Source organism: Thamnophis elegans, chromosome Z, assembly GCF_009769535.1.
Source record: "Thamnophis elegans isolate rThaEle1 chromosome Z, rThaEle1.pri, whole genome shotgun sequence".
In the NCBI taxonomy this organism is placed as follows: Eukaryota; Metazoa; Chordata; class Lepidosauria; order Squamata; family Colubridae; genus Thamnophis; species Thamnophis elegans.
Window position 1 is genome coordinate 109,576,480 of NC_045558.1, and position 27,012 is coordinate 109,603,491.

General features: G+C 35.7%; 1 protein-coding gene and 1 pseudogene across 1 annotated transcript; both read left to right on the plus strand.

The window, feature by feature from the left end:
* Positions 1-4,817: 4,817 nt before the first annotated feature.
* On the plus strand, positions 4,818-12,776 carry LOC116521319 (annotated as a pseudogene).
* Positions 12,777-14,594: 1,818 nt separating this feature from the next.
* Positions 14,595-26,037, plus strand: LOC116521320 (vomeronasal type-2 receptor 26-like). Its single transcript, XM_032236002.1, has 8 exons — positions 14,595-14,614; positions 15,478-15,529; positions 16,847-16,956; positions 17,668-17,959; positions 19,787-20,641; positions 21,662-21,889; positions 24,547-24,673; positions 25,139-26,037. The coding sequence occupies exons 1-8, from the start codon at positions 14,595-14,597 to the stop codon at positions 26,035-26,037; spliced, it is 2,583 nt and encodes an 860-aa protein (XP_032091893.1).
* The last annotated feature ends 975 nt before the right edge of the window (positions 26,038-27,012 follow it).

Genomic DNA, 27,012 nt, shown 5'->3' on the forward strand with positions numbered 1-27,012 from the left:
TTTGAAACAATATCTGTGAATGACTTTCTTCAAAATGGAACAAAAATTATGATTATAAGTCTTATTTCTTCAACTTCAGGGAAGGGTTAGTTGCTGGCATTCTACCAAAGACAGATAGTAGCTGAAGGAGTATAATTAAAAAACATGCCTGAGAAAAGATAGAATTTGATTAATGGAAGTAAGAATAAGCTATGTTGCACCATGTTAATTTTAGAAGATATTAAGCTCAAACATAAACATTTGTAATTAAAATGATTTTACTATAAAACACTATTTACAACTAAGAATTTTAAATTTTCATGGTAAAACATAATGCATTTAATTACTTTAGCCCATTAATGTTTATGCCTTCATAAATTTGTTTGGCCAAGGTATTATTAAAACATATTTGCTGTCAATGCTATGCAAAATCACCATGGCTATCCATATGGAATATCTTTGTAAAAGCTTAATTTTTTAAAAAATATATATGGATCAATATAAGATGTGATTCCATTTTAAAGAAACTATATCTCAACCTATCAAAAACATAACTGTAAAAGATAGACTACAAATAAAAATGAAAATAGTAAGAGAATACCTGTCTGGTCTTGATTAATATAAATGAACGGGACGTGATGGGCTAGAACTCTGGGGAGTTCTGAAGAAGTTTGCAAATGTTATCTCAGAACCATTGTACCATACCTTTCCAAAATCCTGGAGGACTAGAGAACTGCCAGAAGATTACTGGCAGGAAGAGCCAACACCCCAGAAGACAAGCCCAGGTTCCACAAAGACCTTGATAGAGTTGAACAATGGGCCCTATCCAACAACATGAAATTTAATGTGGAGAAAAGCAAAGGTTTACATCTAGGCAAGAAAAAGCAAAGGTCTAAGTACAGATTAGAGCTACCTTTGAGTCCTAGTAAATGATCACTTAAATATGAGCCAGCAAAGAGGTGGGTTCCTACCTATTCAGGGCGGTACAGGTGAATAGGTAGTAACTCCACCAGACACGTGACCATACTGGTATGGCATCATCTTGGTTTTTTGTTCTGGACATGTGCAGAACAATCTTCATGGAATGTAATTTTCCCTTTTTTTACTGTTGCGCACATGCACAGACTGTTTTAAGTACAAGTGCCCCTCCTGCCCCACCCAGTCACTCCTCATCTCCCGGGTGGCTTCCCTACCTAAGTTACCACATGGTGCTTCCCCTGCACCCCAACTGAGCTGCCTCCTCCTCTTGCCTACAGGTAAGTCTCTCTAGCCTATCCCATGGAGCTTGCTGCACCGCCCCCCCACCATTCCCACTGGGCTCGCAACCTTCCCTTTACCTGCTCCTTCCAGGATTCCCACCAGCCCCATTTTCGCTCCCAGCAGGCTTCGCAGCAGCCTGCTAGACCCAAAATAGAGCAGGGGGGCTACTAAGCTTCCCTGCAGTGGCAACCCCCTGGGAATAAAAGCAGGGGGTGTTTCAAAAAATAAAGAAAGAAATCCTCACCATTTGGGGATCCCCAGGTGCATGGAGCAGAGATCTGCAAATGTGGCAACTTTAAGACTTGTGGACTTCAACTCCCAGAATTCAGTTTTGCTGGCTGGAGAACTGAAGTCCATAAGTGTTAAAGTTGCCAAGTTTGCAACTCTGACATAGAGTTGAGAGCTTATTGAAAGTGCAGCTAGCTATCCTTGCTCAGGCTAAGCTAATCAATAGTGGAAGGAAGGGGGGAAGAGAGGGAGGGAAGGGAGAAAAAGGGAAGGGAAAGTGAATGTGATATGGATTGATAGAGGGAGGGAGAGAGGGAGGGAAGGAGGGAGAGAGAGAAAGGAGAGGAAGGAAGGACTGCAAACCTGGCACTAGAGGTTTGCTTCAGAGGATGCTTTGAAACAGGACAGCATCCAGGGCTGGAGGGACCTCAGAGGTCATCTAATCCAACCACCTGCTGCAGCAGGAGACCTTATATCATCTTGGTTATTTTAGTGCCTTTAATACAGAGGATAAATTCGCAGAAATCCCCAGGCATTGCCAACCTCTCCCCTCCCACCGTAAAAAATACCTAGAGCCATGATGATGAACCTATGACATGTGTGCACCAGGCGGCATGCGGAGCCATGTCACTTGGCACACCACCCACCTGAGCATGCACGCAGAAACCAAAAGTTAATTCAGCTCCTCTTATCTCATGTGAGAAGCTGAACGTTTGGCTGCTGTCTGGATCTCTGCTTGCTGCTTCTGATTCTTCACTGGCTTGATTGTAAGTTGCCCTGGGCTAGCACTAGGAGGGTGGGGGAAGCCTTGCTAGCTGCTTCCCTAATCCCCCACTTCCAAAGCTTCCATTTCATACTCTCTGGCCCAAATGAGATGTGCTAGCAAGGGTGAGGGGGATTCTTTTCAAGGGCTGAGATCTTGTTTCTGTCCCACATGTAAGATTTGGTCCAGAACCAATTCCAACATGAAGGTCTTTTATTTGCTCCTTGAACTCTTCTCTTTGCATTTTTACCAGGTAAGAAATTAAATTTCTGATGATGTAAAAATAACTCACCTTACTAGACAGCTATTATCATGTCTAAAAGCAAGACACTCTTCTCCACCTTATCTCGTGCCATTTAATCTGGAATTAATATTGCAAAAATGCAAAGATAAGGAGTACAAAGAGCAAATAAAAGACATTCTTGTTGTACTAAATATTACTTCTGGGACAGAAACCAGCTCTCAGCCCCCTTGCGGCTCCTTGAAAAGCATCTCTCCCCCCATTCGCTCCAACCCCTGAGGAGGCAGGGGAGGGCTGCAGATGTTCTGGTTGATAGAAAGTGGGTCTGGGTGTGGGTGTGAATTTCCCCAGACAAATCATCCCACAGCCCTCGCCATCCCCTCTTCTGTGAAATTGCTTTCTCTCACTCTCTGGTGGTCAGCAAATTCAAAAGAACCCCCAGCTGAGAATTGTTGCTGTAGATTGGTTGATCCAAGGAATTTCTTTAGTGTTAACTAATAGTGTTAGCTACCATATTTTTCTGACTATAAGATGCAACAGTGTATACGACGCACCAAGATTTTGAAGAGGTAAGTAAGAAAAAAAATGTCTTCCACAGCCTCCAGGAGCACTCTGCAGGCTTCAGCAGGGCTGGGGGAAGGCAAAAATGCCCCTGTTCTTCACCAAATTGGTGGCATTTTCCCTTCCCCCAGCCCTTCTGAAGCCTGTAGAGTTCTTCTGGGGGGTTGAGGAAGGCAAAACCACCTCCGGTTTGGTCAAATTCACATGAAGTATTAGTTTGCTTCATGTTCAATCCTTAGTAAGACTACACCTGGAATACTGCATCACATTTTGATCACCACATTATAAAAAATATGTCAAAACTTTAGAAAACTTGCAAAGAACAACAACTAAGATGATTAAAGGTCTGGAGACAAAAGCATATGAAGAATGGTTGCAGGAATAGCATATGGCTGAACCAAACAAAAGAAGAACTAGGGGTGACATTATAGCAATATTCCAGTATTTTTCCAAAACATCAAGAGGCAATAAAAGAAAGACAGGATGGAAATTAATCAAGGATAAAAAGTGACCTGGAATTAAGGAGAAACCTCACAACAGTGAGAACAATTACCCAGTGGAACAGCTTGTCTTCAGAACTTGTAGTTACCTCACTGGAGGTTTTAAAGAATGTATAGGATTTTGATAGCGAACTTGTGGCATGCATCCCCCAGATGGTATGTGGAGCCATTTATTAGGGCATGCAAAGCATTGCACTGCCAGCTGACTTCGTCCTTTATTTTTGGCAACTACACAATACACAAACCAATTGCCCAACTTCCAGATTGCCCATAGGGCCATTTTTCTGCATGCTGGAGGCTTCAGGGAACCATCCTATAGATTCCAGAGAGTTTCCAGGAGGAGCAGGGAGGCCATATTCATCCTCTCCAGGCTCCTAGAAAGCCTCTAGAGCCTGGGGTGGGCGAAAAATGGGTCCATTGTGTGCCAAAAGTGAGGGGAGTGAGGGGAGGGTGGGGGCTGTGAATACATGAGTGGCAGTGGTGGTTGCATGCAAATGCCTGAGGGCAGAGGTCACACGCTGATGCACGTGGGGGGGGGGTCTTTTTCAAATGAAAAAAGATTAGCCATCGCTGGTATAGGATCTTCTGCTTTAGCAGGGGGTTGGACTAGAAGACCTCCAAGGTTCCTTCTGGTTCTGATTGTTTGATTGTTTGATTGATATTATGCCAATAAGAAAAGGCTATATGAGTCCAGATAACTTATAGGTTGGTAGTGGATACATTCACATTGGACATATCTAAATGTAATATTTATTATGTTTATGGGTTGTGATCATGCTGGCTTAAAATAATATCTGAAAAATAGATACACTTGCTGAATAGGTTGTTGAAAAGATCTCTTTGTAGAAATTTGCCAATATTTTTTCCATTTAAATTTAAAATAAATAAAGGTTTGTAGCAATCAATTTGTTCATGCCTTCCATTTCTACATCTGATTTTTGGGTAAGTAGAAGAAAATAATTGAAACAGAAAATACACTGTCCCCTATAATTAGCAGAAGGTTTACAATTAATTCTGTAGCTTTGACATTCCCATTGCGGATTGCTACAAGCAATAACAAAAATTTAAATAGCATCTATAAACCTCCAAAACCACAGTATCAGGAGATTGAGTTGGCAAGCCACAATTTTCCTTATTTATATATGCATTTATGCATTTTCATTTGCCTTTCAATCTCTCAGTAAAGAAAGCATACTTTGAAACCTGTCTAATGTCACTGTCAATATTATAATAGTAGTACAATAGCTACAAACATAGGAGTGTATACTATACATTATCTGTTAGAATGATGCTGTTAATGCTATTGCTCCTACTACCTGATGCAGGATGCAAGCTTGGACATAAAAAATGTGGGACACAGCATATTCCTCTGACTGTTCCCAAGTATTATGAGCCAGGAGATTTCATCTATGGAGGCATTATTTATCAATCCTCGTTTTATATGAAACCTTACAATTTTCATCAATATCCTTCTGGGCCTCCTTTGGAAAAAATGTTTGTATAAGGATTTTTTTCACTACAAAATGGAAGTGAATTCCTCACCAGTGATTCTCCTTGACAATGTGCTTCAATTATTGGGGCAATTGCTGTGACTTGTTATAGCAAAATGCCTTGGAGAGCACATCATAAAGGCAAAAGAAACAGAGCAAATTCTTCCTGGTTGATTATTCTTCTCCACTAGCAGCAGGAGAATACCAGGTTGCTCACCTCTGCTTCAAAGTATTACATAATGTTCTTTTATTACTTGTAATACTTTTCTATTCCCTCCTGTTTTTAACTCCTTATCCTTATGATATATCTGAAAAAATATATTTGAAGTCTTCTTAATAATCGAAACATGATTTTTGTTGTATCAATTTTCATCTTGAGTATTCCCCACTTACAATATTATTTTATTATATAGTTATTTCAAACTATATTAGCCTTTCCTTTTATATCCTTTCCCTTTTTTATAATCTACTAAGTCTGGAGTGCCAGATGCCTTGTCTTCTTTTAGAAACTACCATATTTGCATTCAGATATTACTATAAATGGTATTTTTTGAGTATTTTAGAATGAAAAACCATGAACGGAATGAGGGAAGTATTTTGGGAAACTTAAAAACCCTTTGCAATACAATCTTAAGAAATAAATATATGTTGCTTCCTTTAAAAGTTTCAAGGGTTACATATGATCCAAGGTTGAACATTTCCTTTGCAGTGTAGTGACTGAGAACTACCAGCATATCTTGGCTTTGATATTTGCTGTGAAAGAAATCAATCAAAATGCCCAAATGTTACCCAATGTTACCCTGGGATTCAATATTTATGATAGTCACCTGAATGCAAAGTGGACTTACCATTCAGCAATACAATTGATTTCTCCAAATAGCAAACTTTTGCCCAACTATAAGTGCATAATTCAAGACAATCTCTTTGCAATTATTGAGGAATTGATCTCAGATATCATATACTGATTTCCAATTCTTATGAGTCTTTATAAAATTCCCCAGGTAAGTTCCACCTCCTCTCCACTCACCTAAAGTGGTTGTTTTGTATGCTTGAGTTTATGTGGTTATTTATTTATTTATTATGACTGATCACAAAAATAGAGTTTTAGGCTGGATTTGGCATTTTAATTGACCTATCAAGTTCTTCCAAAAGAATAGAGAACAATCCTGTAAATAGAAGTAGAACAAATTATCTGCTTTCATTTACAGGTCTTTGTATTTTGTTATTTTTTTCCAGTTTTTAAATTTCTGTTCTGCTGTCTCTAGGTATTGCAATATTCACTATCCAGACTTTTTCTGTGATTTTTATCAATAATGGTTAAGTCTGGAGTATAGTGTAGCAAATGCATATCTGCTTGACCTCCTTCTCCTGTTTCTGCTGTTGTTTCTGTGGCATTTGCTTTATGTTCTTCCAACAATATGAAAACTCAGTTTTCCTAAAAATCATTGTATTACATAGTTCCTTTCTTCTTTTGACAGATTATGTATGGATCTGCTAGAAATGATGCAGGGGATACCAGCATCCCTTCTTTTTACAAAATGGTTCCAAATACAATTTATCAGTATAGTGGGATACTGCACTTACTTCTATATTTCAACTGGAGGTGGATTGGATTCTTGGTGACCAATTTAGACTGGTTCATGCAAACCCTGGTTCCTGAGTTTTCAAAAAAAAGGCATTTGCTTTGCCTTCATAGAGGTATTCAGCAGTTCCTGTTATAATGCCAATACAGGATTTTTTTTTCGACTGTATGATAGAATTTTATGAGAAAATAATGAATAATGAAGCCAGTGTCTTAATTTATAATGGAGACACACGTTCTATGATCTATTTGAGGTATTTCCTAAATACAGATTTTAAAGAAATATTTGGAAATCCAAAAGGGAAAGTTTGGATCCTGACTATTGGGATGGGATTAAAGTATTTTGCCAGTCAAAAAACTTGGGATTTGCAAGACTTCCATGGTGCAATATCATTTGCAATTCATGCTAAAGAACTGAAAGGATTCCAACAACATATTCAAGATCAAAAGCCATATGATATAAAAGAAGATGGTTTTATCAAAGATTTCTGGAGTAATGCATTTGGATGTGCATTTCAAGAGTCTGATCTGCGAAACAGGAAGGAGAATATTTGCAGTGGAGAGGAGAAATTAGAGAGCCTTCCTGAATATATTTTTCCAAAAAGAGTAACAGGACACAGCTATAGCATATACAATGCTGTGTATGCTGTGGCTCATGCTCTGCAAGCCATGTATTCCTCCACATTTCCTTCTGCAATGAAGAAAAAAGGAAAGCAGCTTCATATTGATAGGCTCTGGCAGGTAATGGATACAATATTTTAGTTTGTGGTCTAGTCCATGTATGTATTGAAAGAATAAATTTATCATTTGCAAAATATTATGAAGTCAAGCAGACTGGTGTCCATAATTTTCTGATAGTCATTGAAGATGTATGCATTGTAAATGGTGATGGGTAATATTAATATATGAGGATATTATTATCATTGACTCCAAAACACAAATGATAAAAGAGAACACCATCAATAGATGTTTGGAATCAACTGTCAAAGATATAACAAAAGTATAAGTATAAAGTCATAACAGAATCATAGGAATACAAATGAGATTAAGCAAATATTGAACAGCCAAGAAAAATGGCATTAGTAGAACTTTCTGAAAGTCAAATTCAGTTTGTAAACTATAAAACCACAAACATCATGTTTGACCCAGATTCATATCACTCAAGGTTGACACAATATGGGGTTTGTACAGTATCTTATCTCCTTTCGAGGAAAACAAATATTGAATCTCCCTGTTATTATAGAATTTTTTTGTCTGCATGTTTGTTATTTTATATGTTGATACTTTACTTTTGTACATTAACATCAGGATCTCAGTAATGTGACCTACAATTCTAAAATCTTTTACTAAGAAACATTTTTATACATCTAATCTATGTACTATTAAAAGGGTTTATAAAGAGAGCTGTGGAAGACTTTACATAAAAGGTTCATTGAGAATATGTTAGATTTTGTGCCATACAGTGATTTAAATTATGACATCACAGAGTATTCTCTAGATTACTGAGAAAGTTTTAAGGCACAAGGTATACCTAAAATGACCTTGTATGTAAGTCTCAAAATGTCCTTGACACCTGGCTTTCAACTAGTTCTAGTGTCAGTGTGTATGTCGATTTCTTACTTTTGTGGTCATTTTCTTTTTTGAGTTGTTATATTTTGTTTTTATATTTTCAATTGTTTTAATTAAAAAGTGGCTATCTTGTCAGCAGCCCAGAGCCTTCTGAAGTGGGCAGTTTAAGTAAATCAAATAGGTGCCACATTCCAGGATTATGTGATTGTCATTGGTGACATTCTCAGGTGACATTCTCAAGGAAAATGGGAAAAGATGAATTTGATTATTGAGCAAGTGACTACTTAACAAATATGGTGCTTTGTACAATAACTAAAAATGTTGTAAAATCAGATGCAAATCATTTAACAACTTCAGTTGTTGAATTGCAATGGAACTTCTAGTCTCAATTCCGATCATAAATCAAGGACTACAAGTAATTATTATTATACAATTGTATCACAGCGGCCAGTTGTTTTGCCGGATTTGGCATTGGTTACTAGTCAGGCCCCAACCAGGGGCCAAGGACGTTGTAACGTATTTTCGTAATATGTGTGCAGATCCAAGCAGTGCGGCTTTTTGCATTTGACTGATGGTGATTTTGTCAATTTTTAACTGTTTTAAATGTAATTTCACTGCTTTTGGAATAGCACCCAGTGTGCCAATTACCACTGGAATTACCACTGCTGGTTTGTGCCATAGTCGTTGAATTTCAATTGTTAAGTCCTGGTATTTTGCAATTTTTTCATGTTCCTTCTCCTTATTATTATTCTCAATAATAATAATAATGATAATAATAATAGATGGATCATAAAATGCTTAGAAACAACTGGCATTAGCAAAAATATTACATCCTTTACTGAAAAGGCGATGAAATAGTGGAGAACTGAGTTGGCAGTAGGGAATGAGAACTACGGAATGGTTAATATCAAGTGAGGAATTTTCCAGGGTGATTCACTTTCACCTATTCTCTTCATCATCGCGATGATCCCATTATCAATAATCTTATTAAAATGAAACTAGGCTACCAAACAGCCAAAGAAGATGAAAAAAATTCTCATTTTTTCTCATCTATGGAAAGTCAGAAATAGAAATCCAATCACTGATAAACACAGTCCGAGTATTCAGCACCGATATTTCAATGCAGTTTGGCATGGAAAAATGTGCCACTGTATCCATAAAAAGGGGCAAAATCACTACATGTGAGGGAATTGAAATGCCCAATGGCCAACTAATTAAATGCAATGAAAATGAAGCCTACAAATATTTAGGCATTCTGCAGTTGGATAACATCAAGCATGGAGAAGTAAAAACTATTGCCAGGGGAGAATACACAAATAGAGTTAGGAAAATTTTGAAATCTAAATTGAATGGTGGAAATACAATCAAGACCATAAATACCTGGGCAATACCAGTTATAAGATACACAGCTGGTATAGTTAACTGGACACAAGCTGATTTGGACATTTTGGACCGAAATACCAGGAAACTAATGACAATGCACTACAGTTTACATCTACGTGGTGATACTGATAGATTATACCTGCCACGAAAATCAGGTGGCAGAGGATTATTACAAGTGAAGCAAATAGTTGAAGAAGAAAAACATGCACTGGCTGATTATTTAAAAGAAAGTCAAGAATATCTATTAATTGAAGTAAAGAACAAAAATCTATTGAAGGTCCAACAGATGAAACAAGAATACAGAAAAGATGTGATAAAATAAAAAAAGGAGAGTTGGCAGAACAAAGCATTGCATGGCCAATTTCTGGAAAAAATAAAAGATAAAGTGGACAGTGAACAAACTTGGTTATGGTTAACAACAGGTACATTAAAGAAAGAAACAGAGTCACTAATCCTGGCTGCGCTGTGTCAATTAGGAATGGAATTTCTGTTCTCACTTCTGATTGTAAATTAAGGACTACATACAATCTCAATACATAAGCTCATAATAAAAATGCCAATTGCACTCTAAATATTTGGCTGATTGTGTGATGAACCATAATAATAATTATACAGCTGTTAATGTAAACTTGTAATCTTTTATTTTCCAATCTAGTTATTCCATTTTATGAATGTATCATTTAACAACAGTGCTGGTGAAACGATTTTCTTTGATCAGAATAGGGGGATAGTTCAAGAACTTGACATCATCAATTGGGTTGCATTTCCCAATCAATCATTCACTCTAGTGAAAGTTGGAGAAATAGATCCTCAATCATCTCCAGAAGAAGCATTCACCATTAATGAAGATGCAATAGTATGGCACAGCTGGTTTAACCAGGTAGGAATTAACTGAATATGTGTATAACAACCCATTTTCTCTAATATAATCTTAGGTTGCTCACATGTCACCAAAGGATAAAAACAATGAAAAGCATATAAAATTAGAAAATAGAACATTCCTAGTTCCCCAACACAGTTTCTTTGGACTTCAGCTTCAGATCATCACAAAGTTTGGAGGAAAAACCAGGTCTTTACCAATTTTTTGGAAAGCCTGTAAGATTTCAGGTGGTAGGGGGTTCCAGAGGACAGAGTTGATATGAAGATGTATTTCAGATGTTCCTGTAGACTAGATGGCAACATTTGACAGACAGGAGAGGACACATCCATCCAAATTGGTTGCTGATTAATACATTTCTGATTTTTTTTCTCCCAAACTATTTTGTGTCACACTTGGCAATTATTGGTGGAAAATATAAAATAGAACATTTTCCCCCACTGGTCAATAGAAGTAAAAGATTTTTCACATTCCAAATGGAAAGATTATAACAGAGTAGCCACACATCCCAATTCCTGAAGGATTCTGTCCACTACTGTCCATCTGACCATGATGAACTTTGTGGTGCACATCGCTTTATGGATCAATTTCAAATTAGATTCCCTCCAATTCAACTTCTTCTTTCTTTATTGATGGACAGACATTGCCTCTTGCTCTCTGTAATGCCCCTTGCCAACCTGGATATAGGAAAAAAAGGAAAGAAGGAAAACCTTTCTGTTGCTATGATTGCATTACATGCCCGATAGGATCAATATCCTATTCCAAAGGTGAGCAATAGTATATACAATTACACAGTTTACTTTGAAAAGAAACATTCATGGAAAATATACATATAAATCAAGGATCAGAAAACCGCAGTTCTGGAGCCACTTATGGCTCTTTCATCCCTCTTCTATGGCTCCCTGTCATCGGTTTGCTCCACGAATGATAGGGCTTTTGGGTAGGACAGGTAGAGGAAAAAGGATGCCTCTCTAGAAGGAGACTCTATGGTGGGGGAACTGGACTTCTGGTCGGCTCCAGAATTGAATTGGGGGCTTCTGGTTATGACCTTCGTGGCTCCTTGAGTGTTTAAGGTTGCTGATTCCTGATATAGGTCAATCAACCCCTTCCTTGTTCATGTTTCTAACCATGCTTTCACTGTTAACCACTTCTGTATTAGATTTGTGCTTTATAGTATATTTACATTGTGTCAAGAAAATAAAAATAAGAATGGAGGGCAGGAAGAGACATTCATTTTGCTGTGCAGTTCTGATGTCACTTAATATTTTGTTGTCTGTTCCCATGACCTTTTATTTTAATATTTTTCCTTTATTCCACATCAATTCTTCAAAAAAAAAAATGCTGGCGTGATGATTTATTCTAATAAAATACTAAATCATATTTCTATTGATCCAACTTCCTTCAGTGAATATAATATAATTTTACTTGAAAATTTTTCTTTTGCAGACATGGCTGACTGTGTCAAATGCCCTGATGATTACTATGCTAATAAAGATCAGAATATCTGTATTTCCAAGATTATAAGCTTCTTGTCTTATGAAGAACCTTTGGGTATCAGTTTAAGCACCAGTGCTCTTTTATTTTCATTGGTAACAGTTATGATATTAGGAATATTTTTGAAGTATCATAATACTCCCATAGTGAAAGCCAACAACCATGGCCTTTCCTACATGCTTCTTATTTCAATTGTACTGTGCTTTCTTTGTGCATTGCTCTTCATTGGACACCCAAAGAAGGCAACATGCCTTCTCCAGCAAATAGCTTTTGGCATCGTCTTCACATTCGCTGTTTCTTGTATCCTAGCAAAAACCATCACTGTGGTTCTCATTTTCATGGCAACCCAACCAGGATCCAGGCTCAAAAAATGTGTAGGGAACAACCTGGCTTGCTCTATTGTTCTTTCTTGTTCTTTTCTTCAAATAAGCATCTCTCTGGTGTGGATGGCAACTTCTCCTCCTTTTCCAGATATGGACATGTATTCAGTACCTGAAGTAATTGTTTTGAAGTGTAATGAGTCATCACCCGTCATGTTTTATTGTGTCTTGAGTTACATGGGCTTCCTTGCGATAGTCAGTTTCACGGTGGCTTTCTTTGCCCGCAAGTTGCCAAATAGTTTTAATGAAACCAAACATAACATTCAGTATGTTGGTATTTTGTAGTGTTTGGTTCACTTTTGTCCCCACTTATTTGAGTGCCCAAGGAAAATATATAGTAGCTGTGGAGATCTTCTGCATATTATCTTCCAGTGCTGGATTGCTGGGTTGTCTCTTTTTCCCCAAATGCTACATTATTTTGTTGCGACCTGAGCTGAACAAAAAGCAATTTTTAAGAAGAAAGCAGTAGTCAACCATTAAAAAAATAAAGCATGTTAAACCCTTTAAAATGAATAGTACCATAGGAAAGTATTGCTTCTTGTGCTCTCCCACTATAAAGTCTTTAATCTGCCCTAATTGTTCATATATCCATGGAGGTAGACCACACTCTATATTCTTGAGGTAGGTGTGGCTGTTTGGAATATTTGATTTAACTGAGTATTTGATTTATTTACATTCCTCAAGATTGCACAAATATTATATTTGTTTCTCAGCTTTAGTTTTATTCATTTTCAATGCTCAGATGATATGACTGCCTGCAACAAGATGCATCAGGGAAGGAGGAAGAAACTTGTGGGTGGGTGGGTGGGTGGGTTTGTGATTAAACAGGCATTATGGACATAGATTGAATGTTGAATGTCATTTGTCAAGCAACTTGTCTTGATGCCTGAGTAAATTACAATTCTCTTTTTGATTTTTACATACGTAGTGTTTTATAGCCACATCTGGTTACCACATTGAAACAAGAAGAGGGTAAGGAAGGGTGATTTCTAGTCTCCATTGCACACTGAATGAGATAGCAATAGCAATAGCAGTAGACTTATATACCGCTTCATAGGGCTTTCAGCCCTCTCTAAGCGGTTTACAGAGAGTCAGCATATTGCCCCCAACAATCTGGGTCCTCATTTTACCCACCTCGGAAGGATGGAAGGCTGAGTCAACCCTGAGCCGGTGAGATTTGAACCGCTGAACTGCTGATCTAGCAGTAGCCTGCAGTGCTGCATTTAACCACTGCGCCACCTTGGCTCTTAGATAGATATGGCAAGTGAAGATTGCTGTTTCCTTACTAGAGTTTTCCAAGGCAGAAGTGTAGAAAATGTGCACAAGCAACTACACTTTAAAATTGAAGTGTCTAGCTATTTTTAATGATTTTATATTACTGTCCACAATATTCCATTTTTGCTGCTTCTCTCTGTATGCTAAATGTTTTTTTCTAACATTTTACTGTATATCACATAATCAACATTAGCACTGTGCAAATGATGAGAAGAATATCCTAATATAAATTTGGTGGTTTATAAAAAAAAATCGTTCTCACTTTAGCCATTTATACACCTTCGTTTTCTATGAGCAATCAATTCACGCTTTGGCATAATTTCCACATAGATTGATTTGTATATGTTGGCAAAAAGTCATTGTATGCAGCACTGAATTCTATTCTTAAAATAGAATAATGGCAATTAAAAAAAAGAAATCCAAAAAAGAAAGAAAAAATAAATCTAAGTAACCAATAGAAGAACTGGGAAAAAATAATAAGTTATTCCCCACAAATTTTACAATTCTGTTTAAAAGAAGATGAAGGAAGAGTATGTTATTCAAACCTTCTATAACCCCTGCACTTGGTGATACATCAAGAAATGATGGGCTCAGGACAGTCATATGTTTGTTTGTTTGTTTATCTATCTGTCTATCATATACAAAAACTGTCCAATCTCCCTTACAGATTGTCATGCTTGATTATTACAGTTCAAGAAAAGCAATGAAAATAACCAGTTTCCAATTCTATCTTCAATTCTTGAACAGAAAGTTGCAATTTAAACATTCATGATCTGATTCAACAATCTGACATTTATTGTAACCATTTTTTATTCTCCTATATAATTTATAAATTGAACAAAAGAAGTTATCATTGCGAAAAATGTGAATGAGAACAATGACCTTTGTCAAATATCCCCTTCCTATTTCAAAAGTTTGGTAACCAATTATATTAAAATGCAATAATGAATAAATGAGTCATATTAATTTGATTTATCCCTTATCTTGCTTTGTGTCTGAAACATCAAGGCTAATGACATGGAGGTTTTCAAGGTATTTTTGGTTTAGAAAGAGAACAACATTTCTAAAGTCAAAACCAAAAGATTTATGTTTTCTACAGAGAAATTATATTCCAATATGTAATATCCTAAATTCTGGGGAGAATTCATTTCATATATGTGTATATAATTTGACATTTAGACAATTCCCAATAGTTTTGGGTGTCCACATTAATTGGAATTATATTCTGTCAACATGAACAGTATTCCTCCATAATTCCCAAGTGAACTGTACTAGCAGAAAAATCTCAAGGACATCATTCTCTTTTCCCCAAAGTATAATGTCAGATAATAGAAGATGATGTGGACCTGACAGATATAAATGTCTCCTATATCATAAATAGTTTCAAGTGTACATTTGCTTTAAGAGTTCTCTGTATTAAAATATACATTTCATCCCAATAACTGTTGGCTTTCATCCAGGTCCACCAAAGATGATAGAAGGTGCCTTGAGAGTGAATACATTTCTAATACGTGTTTGACATACTATTATGCATCTTTGAAAATCTATTAGGTGTTAAATTCCAAAGATATATCTCCTTATAAAAACATTCTTACAAATTATACTTTAAAATTAATTTCACTCCCTTAGGATACATAATCTTCAACTGATCCAGAATTATACTATACTCCCCCAGTTGTCCATTTCATCATACAGTCTTTAACATATTTGTCTTGCATATTCATTTCATAATACTCAATACATCTTGGCAATAGGACACTCATCATTAATACAGAAACGAAATTCAAATTTAGTTTTCTGGTTTATAAAATCTTTAACTCTTTTAAATAACGGGAGAGGTGAAGAAAAAGCCTTTTTTAATTTGTCTCTTATTCTGAATTTAAACTTTCATTCAGAAAAAAGTCAGTAAATTTGCATAAGTCAACCAAGCTTGTGTGGCAATCATTTGTTTTTCATGTAGAGCTTATTGGGATGATAATCAAGCAATATTGGTTTATATCTATTTCAAAGCTATCTACCTGTTTGTGTATGTGTTTCTATGTGAGTAAGTGCCTTTAGCTCAATCTTGACTCCTAGGTGATAGATGGACAAGTCTGTGGCCTTTCTTGTCAATACTTTTCTGAAGAAGCTTGTGATTGCTTTCTTCTGACTGTTCCAAAGTTGTTCAGCTGAATTCATGCCAAAGGTAGAACAAAAAAAAGCATGGTCTCCCAGTTAGTAACTTAGTTCCTGCTCTGTCCTGTCAGTTATATTTATATTTTATCTCACCCTAGATAGGAAAGATAACTGCTGAGTTTTTCCAAAACAGGTGAAGGGGTTCTGATGATGCGCTCAGGGACGTCATAACAATCCAATGGATATATTAACATTGGACATATAAAAAAGAACACACACACACACACACACACACACACACACACACACACACACACACACACACACACACACATATATATATATATATATATATATATATATATATATATATATATATATATATATATATATATATATATATGCCTCTCACTCTGTACAGATTCTCAATCAACCAGGTCATCATTATCCCAAAGGTGTTTTTTTTTTTTCAGGAGGCAACTGGACTGTCTTGAAAGAAAGTCTGGTTGCCTCCTGAAAAAAACAGATGACAAAATTGCAGAACAGGTACCACAGTGACTTCTATGCAGAAAGTTGCCAATCTATTTTCAATTTATTAAAATTAAGAGTAAATAAAATATTTAATCCAAGCAATTTGTTTTTTTAACTTTGGGTTTCTGTGTTGTTCACAATATCACAGAGAACATGTGTTGTCCCTGCAATTAACAGAAGAACTACAATTACTTCTGCAGCATTGAAATTCCCTTTGGAAATTGCTATGGCCAATGATTTTTTTTAAAGCAGCTATAAAGGATGCTATTAAACACCATAGCATCAGGACATCCAGTTGGCAAACACAAATTTACTTTTTCCTCATTCCTTCCTTCATTTGTCTTCCAAATATCAGTAAAGAGGGCAACTATTCTAATCTGACTATTGTCAATGTGGAATACACTATTAATAGCACAACAACTGCAAAAAGGGAATGTGGCTATTATCAATGTGGAACATTTTATTAATAGTACAACTGCAAAAAGAGAACTGTCTGCAGTCAATACATTAGCAACCAGAATGATGCTGTTAATGCTATTGCTATTGCTACCTGATGTAGGATGCAAGTTTGGACATACTAAATGTGAGACAAAGCATGTTCTTCTGTCTGTTCCCAAGTATTATGAACCAGGAGATTTCATCTATGGAGGCATTATTTATCAAACCGTCTTCTATATGAATCCATACAATTTCCGCAAATATCCTTCTGGGCCCCCTTTGGGAAAAATGTTTGTATAAAGGATTTTTTTTCCACTACAATTTCCACTAACAAGTGACTTCACTTTATAAAGGCAATTGCTATGATTTAATATAGCAAAATGCCTTAGGTAAATATATCATTATGGTATAAGGAGTTCCTTTACATCAATTCCTTCTTAATCAACCATTCTTCTTATTATTGCAGAAGGCATTAACATGCAAAAGGAGAATAGCAGGGTGCTTACCTTTTGGTGAAAGAATTATCTAATGATCTTTTAGGTTTATTTTTTGCTTTACATTTTCATTCTTCTCCCATTTTTAACTCTTCTCTGCCTTATTATATGTCTAAAAACAATATTTGAAACTTCTTAAACATGAATTTTACTATAACTATTTTCATCATGTACATTCCCCACTTCCAATATCATTTTGTTATTTAAAAATTTCAAATTACATTAGCTCTAATGATTTCCTCCTTTCTATATTCTGCTTAGTCTAGAGTGTCACATGCCTCATGCTCTTTTCCAAACTCAATATTTGCATTCCAACGCTCCTCTAAAATATTTTAGGTTCTGAGTATCTTCACAATGAATGACCATGAAAGGGATGAGGAAAATATTTTGGGAAACTTAAAAACTTGTGGAATACAAATGTAAATGCAATCTTAAACAAACACATGTTGCTTCCTTTAAAAAAATTTGAGGGTGACATATGATCCAAGGTTGAAAATTTCTTTGCAGTGTAGTGACTGAGAACTACCAGCACATCTTGGCTTTGATATTTGCTGTGAAACAGATCAATCAAAATGCCCAAATGTTACCCAATGTTACCCTGGGATTCAATATTTATGATAGTCACCTGAATGCAAAGTGGACTTACCATGCAGCAATACAAATGATTTCTCCAAATAGCAAACTTTTGCCCAACTATAAGTGCAAAATTCAAGGCAATATTTTTGCAATTATTGAGGGATTGATCTCAGACATCATACACCGGTTTCCAATTCTTATGAGCCTTTATAAAATTCCACAGGTAAGTTCCACCCCCCTCACCTAAAGTGATTATTTTGTATGCTTCAGTTTATGTTTTTGCATTTATTAGGGCTGGTTGCAGAGCTAGATTTTTAGACTGGATTTGGCATTTTTATTCATCTATTAAGTCTTCTCAAATTTGTTTATAAAATCCCACAGATGTTTTGCCTCACCTTTCCCCACTTGAGCGGTTGTTGATTTCTACATGTGTTTGTGTGTTTTTCCATTTCTTATGATTGGACACACAGCCAATATATTTAGACCGGATCTGGCATTTTTATCTATTTATCTAATTCTTCCCAACTCTGAGATAGGCAGATTTCTTTGACCAGCATTAGAGGTATTATGGCAGGATGTAAGCTATTCCAAATAAAGCTGTCTTTGCAATTTTGACAATTCTAATGGTTTTCAAGTAGTGCCTCAAATATTTTGGGATTATTTGCCCACTACTACTACTACTTCTGTTTGCAGGTTTTTGTATTGTGTGATTTTCTCCACTTCTTTCTCTTCTATTCTACTGTTTCCAAGTACTATAATCGCCAGACTTTTTTGTCATCTTTATCAACAATTGTTATGTTTTGGGTATTATGTGGCAACTACTTGTCTGTTTGAATTCTACACTCACCCAGAACTTTAATTTCTTCATTTTCTATCACTTAGTCTATTTTGTGGTCCCACCAGTTCTTACTTGAAAGCGAATAATATTTCTTGCAGATATTTCAAAGTCCCATTGATACCAATTTGTAATGCCATTGCTTGTAATCGATCTATATGATCTTCTTGTAACAACTAATCATTTGGTCCACTGTTTCTTCAGTTTCTTTTTCAGAGGCTGTATTAGCTATCTGTTCATATCTTCTTAATTATGGGTTTGTTGTTAATGCTTGGTCTTGTGCATCCAGAAATAGCATTTCTAACTTTCTTTAACTTTTCTGCTCTTAGCCTTTGTCAGATCTTGTTCTCTATTTTGCTTTCTCTTTGTTACTCTGGGTATGTGTTGCTCTTTCTGTACACTGACCACACATTTCTTGGAAGTGCCACATCTCTTTTTATTCTTTATTAGATATTTCTTCATCTTTCTTATTAACATTTTTAACTATAGGGTGTTGTTTGGCAAATGTTTTACTATCTGACATCTCCTTCTCCTCCTCCTTCCCTCCCCCCCAAAAAAAAAATTGAATTCTAATTCTTTAGCTGGTATTGTATTTCATACACACTGAATTCTGCCCTTGCCTAGTTATATATGGTTCAGTGGTACCTAATCTTATTCTCAGGAAAAGAGACAATCAATTTTACATTCATTGAATTTAACTTTTGGGACATACATAGATATATACATACTTATATACATACTTATATACATACATACATACATACATACATACATACATACATACTCACACATATGTAAATATATGAAGAAATATATTTATATTTATAAGATCAAGAAAGATGTTTGACTCTTGATAATTACATAAAACTGGATATGATGTTCCTTTTGGCAATAGTATGCAGTGGTTAATTGTTGCTTTCTTATGGAGGAGGATGGGAAAGAGGGGAAGAAGATTTTGTCTTATCTACCCAGTCAATCCTACACTGTTGTCCTGCAATTTTCTGGTAGACTCCTTTAGAGTATTGATAGCTGTATTATTACTTTCTGAAATTGTATAAAATATATTATGTTACAATTCTATAAACTCTAAAATACATTATTTTTCAATAGAAAGTATTTGCTCTTTTCTGTTGTACAATTAATACTTCTGCTATTTAAATATTTATGCCACTGTATTCTGCTGTACAGTTCCATTATTTTTGGTTTTTTTGACAGTTCATGTACGGATCTGCTAGAGTTGAAGCAGGAGATACCAATCTCCCTTTCTTCTACCAAATGGTTCCAAATGGAATTTATCAGTATAGGGGTATCCTCCACTTACTTCTACATTTTGATTGGAGGTGGATTGGATTCTTGGTGGCGAATGGGATGAACTTAGATTGGTTCGTACAGACCTTGGTACCTGAGTTTTCCAAAAAAGGCATTTGTTTTGCCTTCATAGAGTTGTTCAGCAGTTCATGTTATAATGCCAATACGGGATTTTTTTTCAACTGTGTCATAGCATTTTATGAAATAATGGATAATGAAGTTAGTGTCTTGGTTTTTAATGGAGATACACGTTCCATGATATTTTTGAGATATTTATTAAATACAGATTTTAAAGAACTGTTTGGAAACCCCAAAGGGAAAGTATGGATACTGACTGTTGGGATGGAGTTGAAATTCTTTACCAATAAAAAAACCTGGGATTTGCAGGACTTCCATGGTGCAATATCATTTGCAATTCATGCTAAAGAACTGAAAGGATTCCAACAACATATTCAAGATCAAAAGCCTTCTGTTGTAAAAGACAATGGTTTTATCAAGGATTTCTGGAGTAATTCATTTGGATGTGCATTTCAAGAGTCTGATCTGGGAGATGGGAATGAGAATATTTGCAGTGGAGAGGAGAAATTAGGGAGCCTTCCTGAACATGTTTTTCCAAAAAGAGTAACAGGCCATAGCTACAGCATTTACAATGCTGTGTATGCTGTCGCTCATGCTCTGCAATCAATGTATTCTTCTATAACTGGAAGAAAGTTTATAATGAAACAAAAAGGAAGGGAGCTTCATAATTCTGTCCTCTGGATGGTAATGGAAGTGATAGTCACTTTCATAGCATTTATTTTGTATAAAAATGTCAGAGAAATTGTGACTAATATTGGCAGCAATATGTGTAGAAAGAATGAATTTATCATCTGCAAAAGAAATGTCAAATGAAATGGATAGTTGTAATTACTTTTCACACACTTTGAAAATGTATCTATTGCAAATAGTGATCAAAATATTAATAAATAAAATCATCATCATTATTAACTTTATTACATAAATAACTAATTAAAGATTAGAAGGATAATTGGAATGCCATTAAGACAATTTTTGAATCAAAGTTATAACACAATTATAGAAATAGAAATATACTGAAGCAAACAATAAAAGTCCTGAATGAATAGAATTAGTAACAATCTTTAAAATGGAGATTCAATTCATAAATAATGAAAAACCTCAAACATTTTGAAATGTGAAACTAAGATTGGTAGATGATATTAAAAAGGCAAAATAATGAATTATCTTTGAGTGATATGAATGTTGCTCAAAGATGATTGATTAAGTTGTTGTTGTTTACATTAGATACCAATCTGACTTCCTTTCAATAGCATTGAGCAGAATTGTTTGCATTGAATTGAGCAGATTTGTTTGGAACAGAAGAACTATTGAGTCTGTGAAATATCACATGACTGTTTTTCTTTTGTTTTAGTTCATCTACACACTTTTGGAAGGGAAGTTAACATTCCTTATTATAAACCTGGTCATCAGAGCCTCAGTAATATGATTCAGGAGGCTCTTATGACTTGGTTGTGACAGGGTTAGTGTGTATATCTACTCCGTATCATGTTTTTGATTGTTCTTCTTTTGGGGAGGACTATTACATTTGTTGTTATGCTATAACTGTTTTAACTGAATATCAGATATATTGTAAGACACCCAGAGTCTTTTGGAGAGGCAGTTAGAGTAAATCTAATAAATGAAATCATAATAAAAACCAAGCACGTTAATAATAATTGTAATGTTATTATATGCTTTCTAAAACTATTTTATTTTGTGATCTAGATATTCCATTTTATGAGATCTGTATCATTTAACAACAGTGCTGGTGAAAAGATTTTCTTTGATCAGAATAGGGAACTTGTTCAAGAACTGGACATCATCAACTGGGTTATATTTCCAAACCAATCATTCACTGGACTGAAAGTTGGAAAAATGGATCCTCAATCTCCTCCAGATGAAGCATTCACCATTAATGAAGATGCAATAGTATGGCACAGCTGTTTTAACCAGGTAGGAATTAACTGAAAATATTTTATATATTTTCCACATTGATATTTCAGCAAGTTGAAAGACAAGGACTTTTCTTTGTCTTTCCCTCTCTTTTTGTTATCTCTGTATTCAAGGATTCATTAAATTCAGAGGTAAAATTTCATGAATCTTAAAAAAATATTCATTTATTAATTTAACAGATTTGTATTTTATATAATATGACCTTGGGTTAACACCATAACCAAAGAATAAAAAATAAATAAAAAGCTAAATTGTAAGTGAGGACTATGGAAAGGATGCACAAAAATCTTGTAACCAATTGACATAATGTATGTAATTGAAAATGGTTTTATGTTTTGTTTTTGTTTGTCTATGTCTGTCTAAAAATAAAGTTTTTTAAAATAAATAAATAAAAAGCATAGGGGGAAAAAATACCCAGTTCCCCAACAAAATATAGAAGCACCAGTGACATGCAGTCAGGGGAGGCAGGGCCTCACCACTGTCATCATGAAAAGAAAAGAAAAAAATTAAAAGGAAAAAGGCTGATGTAGTTGCTGCCAGAGTCACAGTGGATGACTCTGCTTAGTGCTTAACTGTTTAAAAAAGCCTCTTTAAAAAGTGCCCTCTACAGGAGGAGGTGAGAGAATTATGTGCCTTATTTAGTCTATCTTTATGATCACTTGAGCAGAGTTAAGCAAGGGTGAAAAATTCCTTATGTAGATGAGGCACATGGTTCTCTCGCCTCCTCCAGCAGAGGGCACTTTTTTAGAGGCTTTTTTTAAACAGTTAAGCAGAGTCATCCATTGGAGGCTGTGGCAGCAGCTAACCCAGCCTTACTTCAGCAGCTCTTGCCTTTTTCTTTTACATTTTCATCATGGCAGACAAGAGGAGAGTTGAAAGCCTCTTTGAAACAGCTGGAAAAGGTATGTGAGTTAGAGGTAGGCGCACGGGCTGGCTCTTTATTTTTTATTTTTTAAAGCCCTGCCGCCACGCCCGCCATAGAGTGGGACGCATCCCGCTTTATGGCGGAAAGCCGCGCCGGGGCTTTGGCGTGGCTTTCTAAAAGCCCTATATATACATACATACATACATACATACATACACACACACACACACACACACACACACATATATATATACACACACACACATATACATACACACACAGAGAGACACACACATAGACACACAGATACACACACACACACACACACACACATATATATATATATATATATATATATATATATATATATATATATATATATATATATATATCTCCTAATTATGGGAGGAAGCTGGGTATGGCTAGCTGATGAGAGCTAAATAGCTTGAAATAGATCTATACTACTCTTCCTTTATTTATTTATCAGCATAAATATTATATATGTGTGTGTGTGTGTGTGTGTGTGTGTGTGTGTGTGTGTGTGTGTATCGACTCCTTATCAGCCAGGCCAGGGTGAAAGGTATATATTTAAAGGTGGAAGTGTGACCTTCCTCCCATATTTGGGCATACCAGGGATTGTATGCCCAAATATGGGAGGAAGGTCAAACTTCCACCTTTAAATATATACCTTTCACCCTGGCCTGGCTGATAAGGAGTCGATACACACACACACACACACACACACACACACACACACACACACACATAATTTCCTTGCAGTACATTTCATACCATCCCAGTTCATTTCATGCCATTTTGCTAGCGTTTTGGAAAGCCTGACAGATCCCAGGGTGAACATCCCACTAGATGGCGCCATTTGAGTGACAGGGCTGGACAGGACATCACTAATTCAATTAATTCATTTCTGTCTTCTTAACCCAAACTATTAGGCATTCATCTTAGTGGGAAATGTGACATGGGAAATCTGAAGTAAATGGCTCTGGTTTGTTTCATTAGACAATGGAACCAAAATTCTCTCCTTTGGGTTTAAGATTCCTTTTAATGACATCACATCATTAAGGAACATCTTTTTTCAAGTAGGAAAAAAAGAAAAAAAGTGTCAATGAAGAACAAAGCATTACTGATCACAGATTTTCTATGTAAATGGAATAATAAAATGAAATGGAATAATTTCTGTACTGTAAACTCTATAATAGAAAACATGGAAATGAAAGGTTTTTACCTACAGTAAGCTGTGTATAAAATATATTTCTCTTTGATTCATTTTCAAAGCACTCTATCCTTCCAATTAGTTAGAAAAAGATTCTATGAATACTATGAATCTTAAAAGTAGGGCTCAGCAGGAAGTTACAGAGATGTTTAATTCCTTTTTGCAGACTTTGGCTTAATTTGACACTTTTCACATCAAACTTGGCTAGATTAGAATTTTTGATGCAAACTAAAACCAATCATTTAATAGAACAGTTCACCATCTCACTAGATAGAGAGTTGGGTGGCATATACATTTAATAAAATAATACGTGTGAAAAAAGAACATATAGCCATACATCTCAACAAGTGACTTCACAGTATGTTCATAGCATTTCAATATGATCTGATATTTGAAAGGAAAATATTCCCAAAAGTAAGGACTACAACAGAGTAGCCAGAACTACTGGTTCCTGCATGATTCAGTCTACTACCATCTTCCTGACAGATGAAAATTATACTACGTATTTTAAATTTGAAATTAGATTCCCTCAATTAATGTTGTTTATTCATTGATGGACAGACATTGCCTCTTGCTCTCTGTAATGCCCATTGCCAACATGGATCTAGAAAAAAAAGGAAAGAGGGGAAACCTTTCTGTTGCTATGATTGCATTATGTGCCCCAAAGGATCAATATCCCACCACAAAGGTGAGCATTAGTATGTGAAGCTATAACATGGAGTTTATTTAAAAAAAAAAAAACATTCATGGAATATATACAGATAGGTCAATCAACCCCTGCCATGTTCATGTATCAAATCATTCTTTTCACTGCTAATCCTTTCTGTATAAGATTTGTGCTTTGTAATATATTTGCATTGTGTCAAAAAAGAAAAAAATGGAGGGCAAGAAGAGGCATCTATCTTGTGTTCAGTTCTAATGTCACTTAATATTTTGTTGTCTAGTCCCACGAACCTTTAGTTTAATATCTACAATTTATTCCATTCTCGACAAATGAGTTCTTTAAAAAATGCTGATGTGCCAGTTTACTCCACCTATCTTTGTGGTGGATATGCAGAGATTTCAAATACTAAAGCAGACTTTGTATCAATGCTTCCTTCAATGTCAAGCAGTGAATGTAATATAATTTTACTTGAAAATCTTTCTTTTGCAGACATGGCTGACTGTGTCAAATGCCCTGATGATTACTATGCTAATAAAGATCAGAATACCTGTATTCCCAAGATTATAAGCTTCTTGTCTTATGAAGAACCTTTGGGTATCAGTTTAGGCATAGGTGCCATTTCATTTTCATTGGCTACAGTTATGATACTAGGAATATTTCTGAAGTACCACAATACTCCCATTGTGAAAGCCAACAACCGTGGCCTTACCTACATGCTACTTATTTCAATTGTGCTGTGCTTTCTTTGTGCATTGCTCTTCATTGGATACCCAAAGAAGGCAACATGCCTTCTCCAGCAAATAGCTTTTGGCATTGTCTTCACATTTGCTATTTCTTGTGTGCTAGCAAAAACCATCACTGTGGTTCTTATTTTCATGGCAACCAAACCAGGATCCAGGCTCAAAAAATGTATAGGGAACCACCTGGCTTGTTCTATTGTACTTTCTTGCTCTTTTCTTCAAGTAAGCATTTCTCTGGTGTGGATGGCAACTTCTCCTCCTTTTCCAGATATGGACATGTATTCAGTACCAGAAATAATTGTTTTGAAGTGCAATGAGTCATCACCAGTCATGTTTTATTGTCTTTTGAGTTACATGGGTTTCCTGGCGATAGTTAGTTTCACTGTGGCTTTCTTCGCCCGCAAGTTGCCAAATAGTTTTAATGAGACCAAACTTATAACATTCAGCATGTTGGTATTTTGTAGTGTTTGGTTCACTTTTGTCCCCACTTACTTGAGTGCCCAAGGAAAATATATAGTAGCCGTGGAGATCTTCTGCATTTTATCTTCCAGTGCTGGATTGCTGGGTTGTCTCTTTTTCCCCAAATGCTACATTATTTTGTTGCGACCTGACCTGAACAAAAAGCAATTCTTAAGAATAAAGCAGTAGATTTTTTTTCTTTTTTAAAGCATATGACACACTAAAAACTTCAAAATAAGTAATATTCTAGGAGTAGATTGCTGTAATGTGAAAATATTAAATAAATGCAGCTCTGTTCCCGATTATTGGACTATTGTCAATTTCGATAGAAAATAATCTCTGGCTTTCAGTTTACAGCTTTTAATTTCCATCAATTCTTATGGTCAGGAGAAACTACTTTTCCCCCTGGGCTTTGCTATTGCTTTCGTATTTGTTCATCTTTCCATTTGGTCTCATTTTGGTATTATACATCTACATTGTAAGGACACAATTAACATGAATTCAGTGATAAGAAAACTAAGACCTTATAAACACACACACACACACACACACACACACACACACACACACACACACACATCCTGATACTGACAAATGGATGTATTTTGTCATCACACCAATACTTAATCAATGTTTGCATGCTTTTCAAAGCAAAGGTTTATAGGTAATTTAAAATTCATTTACAATTCCCAAGTTTCTACCAATATCATTGTTTCTAAAAAATTAATACCCCCTCTAGAACTTATACACAAAGCCAGTAACGAAATGTGCTTAAACAATTGATTTATATTGTAGGCACAATTAGCTCTAATAATGCTGATCAACTTATACCAAGTTTAAGGATGTTACTCTCTCTCCCTCTCCCTCTCCCCCCTCTCTCGCTTTTCCTACCTACCTACCTGCCTATCTGTCAGAGATGGGTTTCTGCCAGTTATGTAAAAAATATGATTTACCTGTATCCAGAAAGTCATGGGAACATAAAGTGGAAAAAGTTATCGAAAATGAGAAGGTGAAGATATTGTGGGACTTTCAAATGCAAACAGATCATCATTTGGAGCACAACACACCAGATATCATGGTTGTAGCGGGCTGAAGTGTACAGTTTATTGATATTTTTCCAGGGGATGCCAGAATCAAAGAAAAATAACTAGAAAAAATAATGAA